Source organism: Canis lupus, chromosome 6, assembly GCF_011100685.1.
Source record: "Canis lupus familiaris isolate Mischka breed German Shepherd chromosome 6, alternate assembly UU_Cfam_GSD_1.0, whole genome shotgun sequence".
NCBI classification, from domain to species: domain Eukaryota; kingdom Metazoa; phylum Chordata; class Mammalia; order Carnivora; family Canidae; genus Canis; species Canis lupus.
Window position 1 is genome coordinate 62,558,138 of NC_049227.1, and position 15,783 is coordinate 62,573,920.

Consider the following 15,783-nt stretch of genomic DNA (forward strand, 5'->3'; position numbering starts at 1 on the left):
ATTTTCAGATTAAAAAAAATCAAGGAAAGTGAATTTTGCCAGAGAATATAATAATTTCAGAGATGGGAGGAAATTTTGACATCATCTTTATACCCCTATCATTTAACAAATATGAAAACTGTGGTTCAGGGAAGCATCCTCATGTTATCTTGGCTAAATTAGTGTAGCTAACTAGCCACATCCTTTTCGCTTGTGTTGTTTTTACTGTTATCCATAGGTATTTATTTGTAGGGTAACACTTTCTGTGCTACACTGTATTCTCTAGTCTATGAGGAAAGAAATTATTTTTTTTTTTGTAACAACTTTTCTAAAATGTTGGTGTATATAAATAAAGCCTTGATGATAATTATAAAAGATTACAGACCTCACCATACTCATCCTTTTAAAGCATTTGTTCTTGGACTTTGAAGTATTTCTAGAAGGTAGATTAGAATAGGTATTAATGTCACCATTATATAGGTGAGGAGAATGAGGCTTAGTGACGTTCAAAGACATGTTCAGAATCTTATAGATAATGGTGGTAGATGTAGAATTTAAAGTTTCACTTTAAAGATTTCAGTTTATTAAGATAAGCTTAATAGACTGTCAAGAAATTGAAAATAAGTAAACCATTTTGTTTTTTTACATTTATTTATTTATTTTTTAATTTTTATTTATTTATGATAGTCACACACACACAGAGAGAGGCAGAGACATAGGCAGAGGGAGAAGCAGGCTCCATGCACCGGGAGCCGGATGTGGGATTCGATCCCGGGTCTCCAGGATCGCACCCTGGGCCAAAGGCAGGCGCCAAACCGCTGCGCCACCCAGGGATCCCTTTTCTTACATTTATATTCAACTTTAGAGCTAATCTTCTAGCACTTCTAACCACAGAAATTGTCACTATCACCATCTGCATTTTTTTTAAAAGATTTTATTTACTTATTTATTCATGAGAGACACAGAGAGAGAGAGAGAGAGGCAGAGACACAGGTAGAGGGAGAAGCAGGCTCTACGCAGGGAGCCCGACATGGGACTCGATTCTGGGTCTCCAGGATCACGCCCTGGGCCGAAGGCAGACGCTTAACCCCTGAGCCACCTAGGCATCCCACCATCTGCATTTTTAACACTTAGGAACTCTGATAAATATTTTGTATGCCATCTCATTTAATTACACTCTTATACTACAAAATGTTATGCTACTTCTTTCTGTTTTAGCCCTCATACACACACTCCAAACAGAAATACCTAATTATCATGTGCAAATATTTAATCTAAATATGCAGAGTTCTCAAAATTGAGAGTAGGTGAAATTTATCTCCTCTATTCTTGTCTTCTCCATTCTTCATCTTTATTTTTTTTGTCTTTTTCCTATCAAAATATGACATCAGTGAAAAAAATGAATAAATTTATTATAGTATCATATAAATTATTTCTATATTTATATGAATATAGAATTATTATAGTATCATATAAATTATTTCTATATTTATATGAATATAGAAACTGTTCAACTGTTACATTATTTATTAATAATTATATGTTAAGTGTAGTTTAAGACAAAATAAATAATCTGCAATGGTGGAATTTTAGGTGTTGTTGAAAAAATAGAGTGTTTTCCCAAAGCTCCTGTGATACATCACTTACGTTGCTACTAACTTCATTTATTAATATGGCTGGTTTTATATAAATATTAATTTATCTTGGAAATGTATAGGCAATTTCCAGTTTCCTGCTCCACCATGAACTCTAAAATTATCCATGGGAATTTATAGATAACTTCTGTTTTTTTACTCCCTAGTAAAAATTATCCAGCAGATGCTATTGAATTAAAAAGAGAAGTTCAAGAAAACTGTGGGAAAATAATGAATAGAATGATTACTGGGTTGATTATACTGTCCTTTACATTACAAAATTTGTATATTTTTATTGCTTTAAAAACATATGCCCTTCTTACAGATTCAGATCCTTAGGAAAATTATATTTGAAAAACATATGTACCTCATTTTTCCTAAATAGTGTTTATAGTAGAAAATCTGTCTGGTGCTATAATATGTCATGTATGCTATACGTACTTTTGTTTTTACCGCAAAATGATTTGGCCACGTTTATGAGGAAATCACAGTATTAAAGTAAGATACAGTTACAGCCACAAGTCAAATTATGCCAAGGCTGACCTCAGACACTATTTTAGAAGTGTATCTTATGTATAAATGCTCCCCTATGTTCTGTTTATTATAAGTAAAATCATCTTCAAACAGCTTTGACATTAAGTAAGGGCAAATGTATTAGCATGGGATATTATGCATTATGGGACACTTGTATTTCAAATTAGATGATTAAAATTCCATGGGAAAAATGATTACTTAGTACTGCTTTAATAATAGTAAAAGAAAAATATCTTTAAATGATGTATCCACTCTCTGATGTAGAAAATATTAAGTGTGTAGAAAACAAATTTGGCCATTTTTTCTTGTCAATTTATTAAATTATGTATACTATCTGTTACTACATATGAAGTAGATACTCAAATACTACGGCAGAGCTAAAGCATTCTAGCCCACCATAAAGGAGAGGACAGAAACCTATATATCTGAAAGAATGTAACAGAAACCTGGAAATATTAAAATCTGAAAATACCTGTATCTAAAAAACTTTTGGGTATGCATGTGTCAAAGACAGTTACTTCCAGTTTTCAGCCGACTTCAGAGTTGTTTAGAAATGTGGATTCATGCTTTATTAGGATACTCCTATACAGATCTCATGTTATTTCATATACTCTCATGAGTATGAATGTTTTCTGATGTACTTTAGATGTATTATAATCATCACTTTCCTTTAATTAATCTGATTATTCTTTTTTTGTATTAAATTAGCTCATTTCCTCAAATTTTAGGCAGATGGAGATATGCAATCTCATGAACATAGAGTATGTTTCAGTTTAAAGTAATTTTTATAATGTAATTTGTAGAAAACTAATAATTCTTTTTGGATAACTCCTTAAGTTTTATATAATATTGGGATCCCTGGGTGGCACAGTGGTTTGGCGCCTGCCTTTGACCCAGGGCGTGATCCTGGAGACCCAGGATCAAATCCCACATCGGGCTCCCAGTGCATGGAGCCTGCTTCTCCCTCTGCCTGTCTCTGCTTCTCTCTCTCTCTCTCTCTGTGTGTGACTATCATAAATACATAAAAATTAAAAAAAAAGTTTTATATAATATTTTACACAGGTTTTTAAAGTCTCTGAAATTAAGGCCAGAAGCTGGTAAAATAAATTACTTCATTTTCTGTATTATGGATGATATAAGACACTTTGAAAGTCAAAATAGACATAGAAAACTTCAAAAGACAAGTTCAGTTCCTTCTAAATATTAATCTAGATGAGCTTCTTTGCAGTACTGAGTCGGTTTCTAATCTGTGTACTAAAGCTGTGTGTTTGATATGAAGTTGACCAAAATATTAATATATATGTGTCTTTCTTATATAGAGAGACATAACATATAATGTTAGGTGTATTGCATGCAGAAACATAGGGGGGGTAGTAAGAGTACTGTCCGAAATTGTTCAGTGAGTTGGTAACATTACTAAGCTTAGGCTTGGAAAACTTTTGCTATCAATCATATGCTCCTACTGCTGGCTAAATCATCACTTATTTTCCTGAATAAACTCTAAGCATGGAATTAAGTTGTTGTGAATCAGCTTCCTTAGTTATTTCTGTATTTTTTTTAATAAAATGATAGACTTACAAGTAAGAGATATCTTCTCCTAGAGAGTATAAATATTATATGAACTCTTTTGAAAATGGAAACATTTCAAAATAACATACTATTTTGGTTGTTCAAGAGTTATTTAGTCTTTAGCCTCATACTGCTATTTTTAAATTTAACGTTTCAGTTAAAAGATTTTTCATTTTAAATCTTACTTCCTTGAAAACTTTTCCCCAAAATGAAACATTGTATTTATCCAGTGTTTACAGATTGATGTTTATAACACAATGTGTTTTTGTTTTTTCAAGCAGGAAAAGAAAACTAATTTTGGTGGGAGTTTGGTTTATTTTAGGATTAGAGTATGTAAAAGTAGTTATATTAACAAGTTTATTTGTCTTTTGGTCTTATGTCATTGGCCTTTGATAAGTTTTTTCTTCCCTGTAGTATAAACTATTTTTTTGTTTGAAGATCTTAGTATAAGGTATTTACTAATAATCGTTAATTATTTTTAAAGACCTCATGTGATCAGTCAGATATTAGTCAATATTTCTGTACTTATGCTTTTAGGTATTAAGATATTATAATTCTTACCTATTTCCTTCCTTCCCTCTTGGATCAAAATCATTACTGTCAGTTAATGTTAGAAGACAGCCACAGACCTCTAAGTGCCACTCATCCATTCTTTATGCAGTCTATGTATGTATATAGGTTGAATTTATCTCAAGTTTTTTCTGAAGAGATCTCTGATAAAAACAAAGTAGTAGACCATCTTTATTGGTCAAGACTCTTAAATCCCATAGAACTACCATTCTATTTTATATGCTTTTACTGTCTTTATTGGAAAAGCTTCTTGGAACATATTGGATGAACCAGATTCTTTAAAAGCATAAGTCATCCACCAATTTATAATGGAAAAAAGAAAGCTATTTAAAAAGAGAGAAGGCAGGGAGAGGTTTCATATATATTTGTTAACATCAGATTTTATAAGTATTACCTAATTGTAAGCAGCTTCTTTTTTTAATGCAAAGATTTCAAACTTCATTCTGTAATGCCACAGTCAGGAAGTTCTATAGTTGTTTAAAAAAAAAAAAAAAGCATTTTACATGGCTCCCAGATTGACTTAATCACTAGTCTCTTTGTTGTACTAAGTTGGTTATGCAAATTTATATGACTCCAGATCTAAAATATTTATGCCAGAACTGACTTGTTGGGATTGAAGATAAACATGAAATTGGAGCTGGAATTTATTCTCAATAACACCTAGAAAATTGTTGTCAAAATATAGAGATTTTTGAAGGGGTTTTTCAGACCTGATAGGAATAGATTATAAATAATCAAATCATTTTACATTAAAGTTTGACAAAGAAAAAGTGTACTCAGTTTTCTTCCTATGAAAATCAAAATATGCCTTATTGTCTGCCTTAGAATGGCAGACAAAATAACACCCTTAAGGCACCTAGACTTCAGAGATGTTTACTTTTCTAACTATAGAAAGGAGTGTCTCCTCCTCTTTTCTCATACATCTTTCTGTTAGAAGAGTCTATTTAAAGTAAACTGTATTTTGGCTTCTAACTCCAGTGTTAGAATTTCAGAATATAAAATCCTTCTGTTAGACATCTGTTATTAGTTTCTATCCTTAGCCCAAGACAGTCTTAAATACGTGTTGCACAATAGGTCTCAGATACATACATTTTATCAAGAATTTGGAGACAGTGCTTCCTTTGTTCGAGGAAAAGATTGTGGTTAATTCGATTATAGATAAAGTACTACTGTTGCTAGAGCATTCTGAAAAAAAATGTTATTAACTTTTAAGTGATTCTCTTTCAGAAAAATGTATTTTCTGATTTTTACTTACTAGTTTTAGTCTGTAGTGACTATATTTGGCTTACAATAGCTTAACAAGATGTATGGAAGAGATCAGGACTTTGAATTAAACCTACCTTCCAGGTTGGGATAAATAGAAAAGAGAGATACCCAATGAACTATAGCTGATAATTTGGGAGATGTCCAGGTAGAGCATGATTTCTTAGAGATTATAAAACTAACAGGTGGAAATTCAGACAGGCAGTTATTTTTAGGGCAGATAATGTAAAGGAAAACTCAAGAGTCCTGTAGGTTATCAAAGTCAGGAATGTGAGTGTAAATATGGCCATGAGGCTTGGCTTGGGTTCTCAGTGAGGAAAAATGACAAGAATAAGGTGGGGCCCTTATGATCGAGGGATAGAACATGTTGTATACCAAAACTGCTTCATGGACACAAGAAGGCAGCAGATTGCAATTTCCACAACCGGGGTATAAAATGGTAACTAGGCTTTAAGAACAAAGCAAGAATTTGAATGTGAGAACTGGGGCCCCAATCATAACTAGGTAAACAGTAAGCCTGACTTGATGCTAAATCTCTGAGAATTGGGCTGAAAGTTCTTAAATTCTTACCTAAGTTTAAAATTAGTTTCAACTAACAGAACATGGTTGACGCTTGAAGTATGGATCAAATTATCCAACCTGTGAGGAAAAGAAAGCGGAAGAAACTGAATCTACACAGAGTACTTCACACTCTCGCCTTTTCCTATAGTAATTATACTTTCTTTTTGAAGGATTTAAAAATATCACAATTTCGTGGTAATATATATTCATGTTTAAAAGGTGCAGAGGTAATTACCAGGTTTTATTTTTAGTGTTTCTAAGCCAAGACAAGTTAGTTATCTTCTCTTTTTATTGCTTAGTCTTAGAAAAAGTTGTATTTCAATTTTTGTTGATAATGCCTACTTAGTGTATGTGTCTTTTATGATAATTTTTTATCATTACTTTAAATTGAATATGCTATTTCTAAACCATTGTTCTCTGAAAAGAGCAAAGTATATATATATTTTTTTTAGCAAAGTATATTCATAGTTAACTGTGGCTTTTAACAGAAAAATTTTGCATTACTTTTGTTTTTTAAAATTCCATAAATGGGGATCCCTGGGTGGTGCAGCGGTTTGGCGCCTGCCTTTGGCCCAGGGCGTGATCCCGGAGACCCGGGATCGAGTCCCACGTCAGGCTCCCAGTGCGTGGAGCCTGCTTCTCCCTCTCTCTGCCTGTGTCTCTGCCTCTCTCTCTCTCTGTAACTATCATAAATAAATAAAAAAATTAAAAAAAAAATAAAATAAAATTCCATAAATGTAGTCATTAGTATTTATGGTTATTTTGGTCCTCATACTTTCCTAATTATTTTATATGCAGTATTTTTCTAATTTATTTGTAGAATTCGGAAAATAATAATTTTACTAGACTCTCTAAGCAATAAGTTTCCCACTATTTCAAGACATTTAGGTATACTACCAAGTATAGTATCTATCCTCTAAAATATTAATACCATGCACATATTTAGGCATACCAAGTCTAGAATAGTTCTTAGTGTTATGTAACTACTATGTTTGATTGACAGTACCACTGTTAGGTTCCAGGCAAGAGACAAACTTGATCTGGGCACTATACTTTTGAGGACCCTGTACATCGCAAATAAATAAATATATTAAAAACAAAACACATAAGTGCCCATGTCACTTAGGATCCAGCACTTAGCATTGGTGTAATATGACCTGTAATTTAGACCACTCTTATTGCCATGTATTATCTATTGCTATAAAACAAGTTACTCCAAGTTAGTGACTTAAAACAACAATAACTATATATTATTTTTCAGAGTTTTTTGTGGGTTGAGAATTTGGAAATACTTTATTTGGGTGGGTCTAACATAGGGTTTCTCATGAGGTTACAGTTAAGATTTTGGGTAACACTACTATCATCTGAAGGCTTGACTGGGGTTGGAGGATCAGCTTTTAAGGTGGCTCACTTGCAGGCCAGCCATGTTGGTGCTAGATGCTGGCAGGCCTCATTGCCTATTCATAGAGACCTCTCCACATAGAACTTGAATGTCTTCACAGCATGGTTGTTGGCTTGCACCATGGTCCATAACAGCAATGTAGAAGGTGTAGTGCCCTTTATGACCTACCCCAGAAGATACACTGTATTTCAATATTCTGTTAGTCACATAGGTGAGTCATGATTCAAAATGAGAGCATACTACACAAAGGCATTAATATCAGGAAGTGAGAATCATGGGGGTCCATCTTTGAGGCTGGCTATCACAATTTAATGTCTTTAGGCCTCAGGGAAATTCTTTGTATCTGTGGCCTATAATCTCATGTCCGAACATCATGAAGCTTTGTAGGTGGTGTCACTGCCAAAAATAGAGATAGAAACTGCTCAAGATTGTGGCGAGAATTTGGTCAGGCAGCAGAAGCACTTAGATAAGAGGAAAGATGAATTAATTAACTTATCTAATTCTTCTTTCAGTATGAATGCAATAGAATCCTGTATAATGAAGTACTGTTTCCTGATAATGCAGACTTCTATTTTCTTCCTTCTGTTTGTGTTAGGATTTATGGTTTCAAAGGGAATAGAATTAGTGCAGTATTTGCAACAGATGCACCTAGAAACTGAAATATTTTGCATTCTTAAACAATTTATATTACTCCTAAATTTGCATTTAATAATTACAAATACAAAATTCATGAAGAATGATAAAAATTCTTTGCATTTGGAACTAGTTGAATATGAAATACCAAAATGAGGAAGCTTTTAAAATATAGATATTTAATTAGATTAAATTTTTAAAGTTTTAAGTAACTATAAAATTTCTGCTTAGGGTCACAAGCCTGCAGTCAAAATGTCAGCGGGCTGCACGATTATCTGGAGGCTTGGCTAGGGAAAAGTTCACTTCCAGCTTCATTCATGTTGTGAGAAAACCTCATTTCTTCAAGGCTATAGAATTGAACCCCTAGGCCTTTTGTTGGCTTATGGCTGTAGACCAGGTCTTGGCTATAGATTTAGGTCCTATGGGCTGATCATAGTTCCTAGAGCTCACTCACAATTCCCTGCCATTTGGGCATCTCCATCATAGCTGCTTATTTTATCAAGCTCGCAAGGAAGGTTTTTAGCTCCAGGCTGCTAAGATGGAATCTTATATAGTATAATGTAATCATATTGGTGACATCCCATCACCTGTTCTATATTCTGTTAGAATAAGCAGATCATAGGCACACCCTCATTCAAAGGGTGAGTATCACACAAAAGCATGAATAGCAGCAGCAGGAGGTCGGAATCATAGGAAGTCACCTTAAACTCTGTCCATTATACTGATCAAACAGTGGAAAGGAGCAAGAACATTATTCATGACTTGAAGAGATCAAATGAAATCCCTGAAATGTCATATTCTTCATAAAATAAAATTTTATAACTCATCAAAATGATTAAAATGTAAGAAAGAGAATTATGCACAACACAGAACAAACAATGAGACTCTGGCTTGCCCACTAGTAGACAGTTATTACATTGATGAAATTGGCAAATTGGGCAAGAAAGCAAAAACTCAAGCTTCCCTATGGATGATAATCCCAGAAAATGATTAATAAATCCTTTGGCAGGAATAAAGGTATTTCTAGGAAAGCACAATTTGATTTAAATTAATGCTTATAATTTTCTACTAGGTAAATGTGAGAGAAAATTTAGTATTTTATATTATAGCAAATTCTCTCAAGTGGAAAAAGAAACTATAGAAACTTATCTTTTGTATTCTAAGTTCAAAGGCAAAGTGTTTTCTCACTATTGTTCCATATTTCACAACCAATCCTTTAAGATCAGTTTTTGACAATGGAGACTTGTGACTGCAAACATTTAGGTTCCTAATTAAAGGAACACAGAACCTCTCCTGCATTAAAAAAAAAAAAAATCATGCATATAATTACTAGAAATAAAATAACTGATAAATAGTAAACACATGACATATTCAACAACATAAAAACATTGGTATGATGTTTTTTAAAAGAAAATAAATGTCCAGTATGTAGATAGATATAACAATGCTTTTTTGTGGCATTAATTGTGCTATATTTCATATACAGGTAAGTATATCTAGGTTTAATAGGAATTATTTCAGAAATTGATGACCCAATGGTCAATATCTAAGAAGGATAGAAAATAAATAAATGATATCTGTCTAGACGAGAGAATTAAGAATGAAATGAAGGGACACCTGGGTGGCTCAGTGGTTGAGTGTCTGCCTTCGGCTGGGGTTGTGATCCCCGGGCCTTGGGGTTGAGTCCCACATCATGCTTCCCAGGGAGTCTGCTTCTCCCTCCACCTAAGTCGCTGTCTCTCTTTCTCTGTGTCTCTCATGAATAGTAAGTAAGTAAGTAAATAAATAAATAGAATGAAATGAATTGTTTATTGGGAAGTTAAGTAAGAGGAGAAATAGTACAGAAAAAAATTTAAAAGTAGGTATTACTCAGTTTAACTACATTGTTTTAGGAGCAAAGTCAAGTTGAACAGCTAATATTTATTGTAATGTTGAACTGCCAGAAGAATAGAACGTTGAAATTAATAAGTTTTCCATTACCTATTATGCTAGTGCAGATTTTGTGGTAAGTGAAGAATTGATCATAGAATTGATCCTCCCCTTTCTCCCCCTAGGGGGGGAAAATCACTAGTTTTATGGAAAACTGAACTGGAGAGCAGCTCCTCCTACTGGGTGAGGATGGAGCCACTCATTCCCAAATAACGTTATCTTCTAGGCAATCCTGAGTGAGTCCCCAAGGATGTTTTCAGTCTGTCTCAACTATTCAGACTGATTGTGTCTTCATTTTTTAAGAAAAACTGTTGGGATCTAATTCACATACCATAAAATTCACTCTTTAAAATGTACAGTTCAGTGATTATTATACTGACAGAGTTGTGTAGCTGTCACATTAATTTTAGAACATTTTCTTCACCCAGAAAGAAACCCTGTACCCATTAGCAGTCACTGCCCAATTCTCCCTGCATCACCAGCCCTAGGCAACCAGTAATCTGTTTTCTAATGTCTCTGGATTTGCCTCTTCTGGATATTTCATGTTAATGGAATCATGCAGTATGTACCCCAGTCTTTATGATTTCATTGAACTTTCTGAAAAACCTAATGATCTATCTAAAAAATCAATCATCTCTCATGTTTCAGATTTATTACAGAATTTTTCCTCCACTTTTTCCATTACCTGCACATCATAAATACTTTGAAATACCCTTATTAGCTCATACCAAATAGTATGATGTATTGCAGATATGTGAGCTTGTTGACAACAGAATTTGACTTCCAAGGACAATGAAAGCAAAACGCCTGCCTGAACTTCAACTGACTTTGAAGAGGGTATGGCTACAATATGTTTGACTACACAGATGGTTTTTGCATTATCCTCTGATTACAGAATAAGAAAAACTTCTAGTATGAGTTAACGATGCCTTAGAAGCATCACACTTTTTTTTTTCCTATTGCTAAACTATCTTTTAAATTTAGCCCATTTGTATTTGTACTGGTAACCAGTGATTTTTGACAATCTTTTAAATATGTATTAAATAACTGATTTACCTAAATAAAGAGATTATAAGACTCTAATGATGTACTTTTATTTCTGGGAGTCTTTTTCTTTTTTTAAGATTTTTTTTTTTTATTCATGAGAGACAGAGAGACAGAAACATAGGTAAAAGGAGAAGCAGACTCCCTCCAGGGAGCCTGATGCAGGACTTGATCCCAGGATCCCAGAATTATGACCTGAGCCAAAGGCAGACACTCAACCACTGAGCCATCCAGGTGCCCCTTATTTCTGTTAGTTTTACAAAAATTTTAAAAATGAATATTATTAAAATGTTGATGATAATCTTATAAATTATTTCACAAAGTAGTTGTTAAAAAGTGAGCTTTTAAAGTTGATAAATCTAGTGGCAAATATTTAGAGAAGAATTGTAGTATATAAAGTAAGAGTAACCAAGTAATTGAGTTATTTTACAAAAGGATGTATAATAAGTAAGTGTATTACTTACTACCCCACGGTAGGCACTGGAGAAGCTTGATTTTCAGTCGCACCACATTTTATGGTTGCAGTATTTATGTGCATTGTGGCTTTCCCCAATAACAAAGTACTTAAATGATTTGTTATATGTTTATCATATCTTGAAATGATGAGCTAAAATATTCAGTGTAGAATAGGAGAAAGAGCAGACTCTGCATTCAGACTTCCTCCATTCCAATCTCAGTCGCACTCATCACTGGTGGAGTGCAAGTGACAAGCTCTCTGTGCTTTAGTTTTCTTAACTGCAAAGTGAGGATAGTATTCATTGATTTGACTTGTTAGGAAGATAAAATGAAGTAGTATGTATATAATAAAGTGTTTAAAGATCTTAGCACATGGTAAGTGTGCTAAGTACATGCTTAAATAATATTAGCCATTTCATTCTTTGTGATTTGGGTCTAGGAATGGCAAGAAATAATGGAGATAACTAATGAATTGGTCAGAGAAATCTTTGTTACGTTCCCTCTTATTCAGTGATTCTTTATATTGTGACGAACAAATGTTTATTTTCTCCAACTTAGTTTTTTGTATATATTATGTGGCATGTAAAATAATTTTTGTAAAATGTAGGAATATTATACTGAACAAAATCAATGAAGTATTATAAAAAAACAAATACAAGTTTTTGTTGTACTACAATTTAGAGGTTATGACTTTCTTATCTGTGTTGGCTTCAACGGCCGTTCTTCTTTCTTCCCTGGGCCAGGGTTTTCCAGGTGACTTTGGAGACAGAGGCCCTGCTGGCCCTGATGGCAGTCCTGTGAGTACATTGTGATAGTCCAGCCTTGCAATCTGACATCACTCAGACGCCACAGCACCTGCACTTGCCATCCTCATTATGACATCCAAATAAGCACTATTGGCCAGACAGTTTTGATGTCTCTGTACACATTTCTAATTTGTAAAGACACAAATGTTATGAATAAGTTCTGTCTTGGGAGACAATCATTAAAATTAATTATTGTGACTGTTAAATGTAACTGCTCAAGTAAAAAATTAGAAATAGATGATCATAATACTGACATATGTGACATATGTTTTTGCAATGAGGGGGAAGCCTTTCATGTACATGAAGATACTAACAAGCCTCATGTAAAAATTTGCTCTTAGTGATAGCTCTTTTTGACTCAAGCCTGTCATGGATCTACCTGACTTTGGGTATTTGTTTGTAGAGAAATCTCCTTTGAGACTATTCAGCTATTATTTTCAGATTAGGGAGTTGCCATTCTATAATTAGTTTAATTATATTATCAAGGAATAATGATGGATTGTTGTTTTTTTTGACATTAGAATTTTTTTTTTTAATTCTCAAAGAACGTCTATCACCTCCCTCTAATCTATTCCATAAGATCTTAAGGTGAATTAGAGTCAGTCACTAAATCCTTATAGCTTAAATTAGGAATAGTTCCTATATTTAGATATAGGTAAAAATTACTAGTATTTATACGTAAGGCATTTGAAAGTAGTTTCTTTTTAATTCATTTTTCTAAATTAAGACTTCTTTGATTTATTTGTTAATTTAGCCAAAGTTTTATTTGTTGTAGTCTTGGCAGATGAGAGTAGAACTGATTTCCAAATAAATTGTTAAAAACCTGAATGATGTTTTAAGTAGAATGTTTACCATACTTTTCTTGCCCTTGATTCTGGGAAGCTTTTCATTTCAAGAGTAATAAAGTAAGCATTATTTACTTGTTCCTTTAATACATTTATGTCCTTGCATAACTAACTGTGAAGCCATCTTATTTAATGTTTTTGTCAGTTAAATATACATGAAGTTTGTTAGGGTTGGGGTCTTCCCATATTTAAAATATTTCTTTTTGAAATCTGCTCTTTACTTAAATATAGTGCATCTTGAAGAGTATTTTCAGGCTTTAATATCTTTTATAATATAAGAATAAACTGGATATTTTATTTTATTGGCTTATAATTCTATTTTTTACTGTACCTTATTTTCAAAACAGAACTTGAAATGCAACAAAGGCAGAGGGACTGTTCCTGTACTTTGTATCATGTAAATAATGTAACAGTGCCATGGAGTGAATTAGAAATGATCATAATGGTTATAATGACAGGTTCAAAGGATCATCACAAATCTATTGGAAAAATTAATATTGATAATTTAAAATCTCATTTATTGTATACATAATTAATGATATTGGCAATTTCTTACATTTGTGAGAAAATTTTCAAAACCTTTTATACATTATGACAGTTTTCATTGTGATCTCTACTAGTGAGAACAAATGTTATTACTCCTTTTCTTTTTTTTAAAGTTAGCTCCATGCCCACTGTGGGACCCAGAGCAGGGCTTAAACTCACAACCCTGAGATCAAGACCTGAGCTGAGATCAAGACCTAAGCTGACACTTTAACAAATTGACCCTCCCAGGTGCCCCAAATGTTATTATTCCTATTTTATAAATGAGAAAAGTGAAGTGTAGAGAATTTAAATATTATGCTTCAAGAATGGGTAGTGTTTTAAATCATCTGAAAATGCTCCTCTAACTCCATATGCTGACCACCCATTTTTATATATATTATACATAGGTTGGTTGTATCTACAATCCTGATGATTTATAGGATTTACTTCCTTTATTAAATACATAAAAGACACAGAACAATCTATATCCTAGGCTAGGTGGTAGTCCTGGCTTCCAAAAACTTGGAGCCAAGGGCATTTTTGAAGAACATAAACTACCACCAGAGATTTGCACTCCTTAAGAGGATGCATAATGTAAAATTTGATATATATATTTTTTTCTGGAAGTGTTTGGTTTGTCTTTAGAAAATACCTTTAGTTGTTTGCAATTGTATTTAACCAACTGTGTACATTTCTTTTACATAGGGTCTTGTAGGTAGCATTGGTCCTCCGGGATTTCCTGGGCTTAGAGTAAGTATCAAGCATTAAAATTCCTATAAAATACTGTGTTTATATTTGTTAGATGCATTTTAAAATCTTTAGAAAAATTAGATGTTTCAGTGTCATTGTTGGATATCAGCCTTGCTCAAATGTATTTTCCCACCAGTTACACAAATTAGACTAGCATTATGAGTCAAAAAATTAAACTTTATGATAGCCTAAAACAACAAATTTCTACAGATTTATGTGTACATCTGTATTTATGTCTGTCTCATTAATAGACACTTAAGACTCCGTTTCTTCAAAAGTATGGCATCAAACAGCCACTTCTCTCCTTTGAAAGGCTTTTATACCATCTGGCCTGGATAGATACAGATAGGTCTAAATATCATGCCATACCATATCATAGAAAATGGTAACTGTAGATTTTATTTCCAGAATAAAATTGAATTGATAGTTGGGAAACATCTTGAACAACAGACTGTAGTTGCATTTCACTAGTGCTACTAAACATTTTATTTTATTTTTAAAAAGAATTTATTCATTCATTCATTCATTCATTCATTCATTCATTCATTCATTCATTCATGAGAGACACAGAAAAAGAGATAGAGAGAGAGACAGAGACCTAGGCAGAGGGAGAAGCAGGCTCCATTCAAGGAACCTGATGTGGGACTCAGTCCCAGATCCTGGGATCACGCCCTGAGCCAAAGGTAGACGCTCAACCACTGAGCCACCCAGGTGTCCCTGCTGCTAAACATTTAATACCTAATTCATTATACTAGGGGCACCTGGGTAGCTTAGTCGGTTGAGAGTCTGCCTTTGGCTCAGGTCATTCTCCCGGGGTCCTGGGATTGAGCCCCACATAGGGCTCCCTACACAGTCTACTTCTCTCTCTCTCTCTCTCTCTCTCTGCCCCCCTCCCCTGCTTGTGTGTTCGCTCTCTGTCAAATAAATAAAATCTTAAAAAAATAACTTATTAAACTAAAAGTGTGATTGTATTATTTGTCCACTTAATAATTTTTTATTCAGTGAATTTAACTCTGAGTTTTACTGGAGTTTCTGATGTAGGCAAAGTAAAATTTAGTAAAGGCAATTCTGTAGAGACCAAAATAATGCACTCCAGATATATAGTTATCAGATAAATTTGAGATTATTCACTAAAGCAAACAGGTGGCTATTTATGCCATAACTTCATAAATATATTTCTCTCAGTCACTTAAAGTTCACGGCAGGGATGTAAGTTGCAGATCTTTTATATAAATTTAGAGCCATGTGGTTTAATAGTCAGCTGAGCTAAAGGCAAGATTGAC

The 15,783-nt window shown here is 33.5% G+C and overlaps 1 protein-coding gene and 1 long non-coding RNA gene across 8 annotated transcripts in view; one reads left to right on the forward strand and one right to left on the reverse strand.

Annotated features, from left to right (window-relative positions):
- The window catches only part of LOC111096417, a 32,113-nt gene extending 19,628 nt beyond the window's left edge, over nucleotides 1–12,485 (reverse strand). For all 3 annotated transcript variants that reach the window (XR_005361325.1, XR_005361324.1, XR_005361323.1), the window contains exons 1-4: nucleotides 12,266–12,485; nucleotides 11,583–11,853; nucleotides 6,120–6,188; nucleotides 4,681–4,753 (exon numbers count right to left, since the gene is read on the reverse strand). This is a non-coding gene — a long non-coding RNA (uncharacterized LOC111096417). The remainder of the gene's footprint in view (nucleotides 1–4,680; nucleotides 4,754–6,119; nucleotides 6,189–11,582; nucleotides 11,854–12,265) is intronic.
- The window catches only part of COL24A1 (collagen type XXIV alpha 1 chain), a 387,148-nt gene that overhangs the window by 84,514 nt on the left and 286,851 nt on the right, over nucleotides 1–15,783 (forward strand). For all 5 annotated transcript variants that reach the window (XM_038541487.1, XM_038541490.1, XM_038541491.1 and 2 more), the window contains exons 14-15: nucleotides 12,318–12,371; nucleotides 14,456–14,500. In XM_038541487.1, the coding sequence (XP_038397415.1) occupies nucleotides 12,318–12,371; nucleotides 14,456–14,500 (99 nt within the window). The remainder of the gene's footprint in view (nucleotides 1–12,317; nucleotides 12,372–14,455; nucleotides 14,501–15,783) is intronic.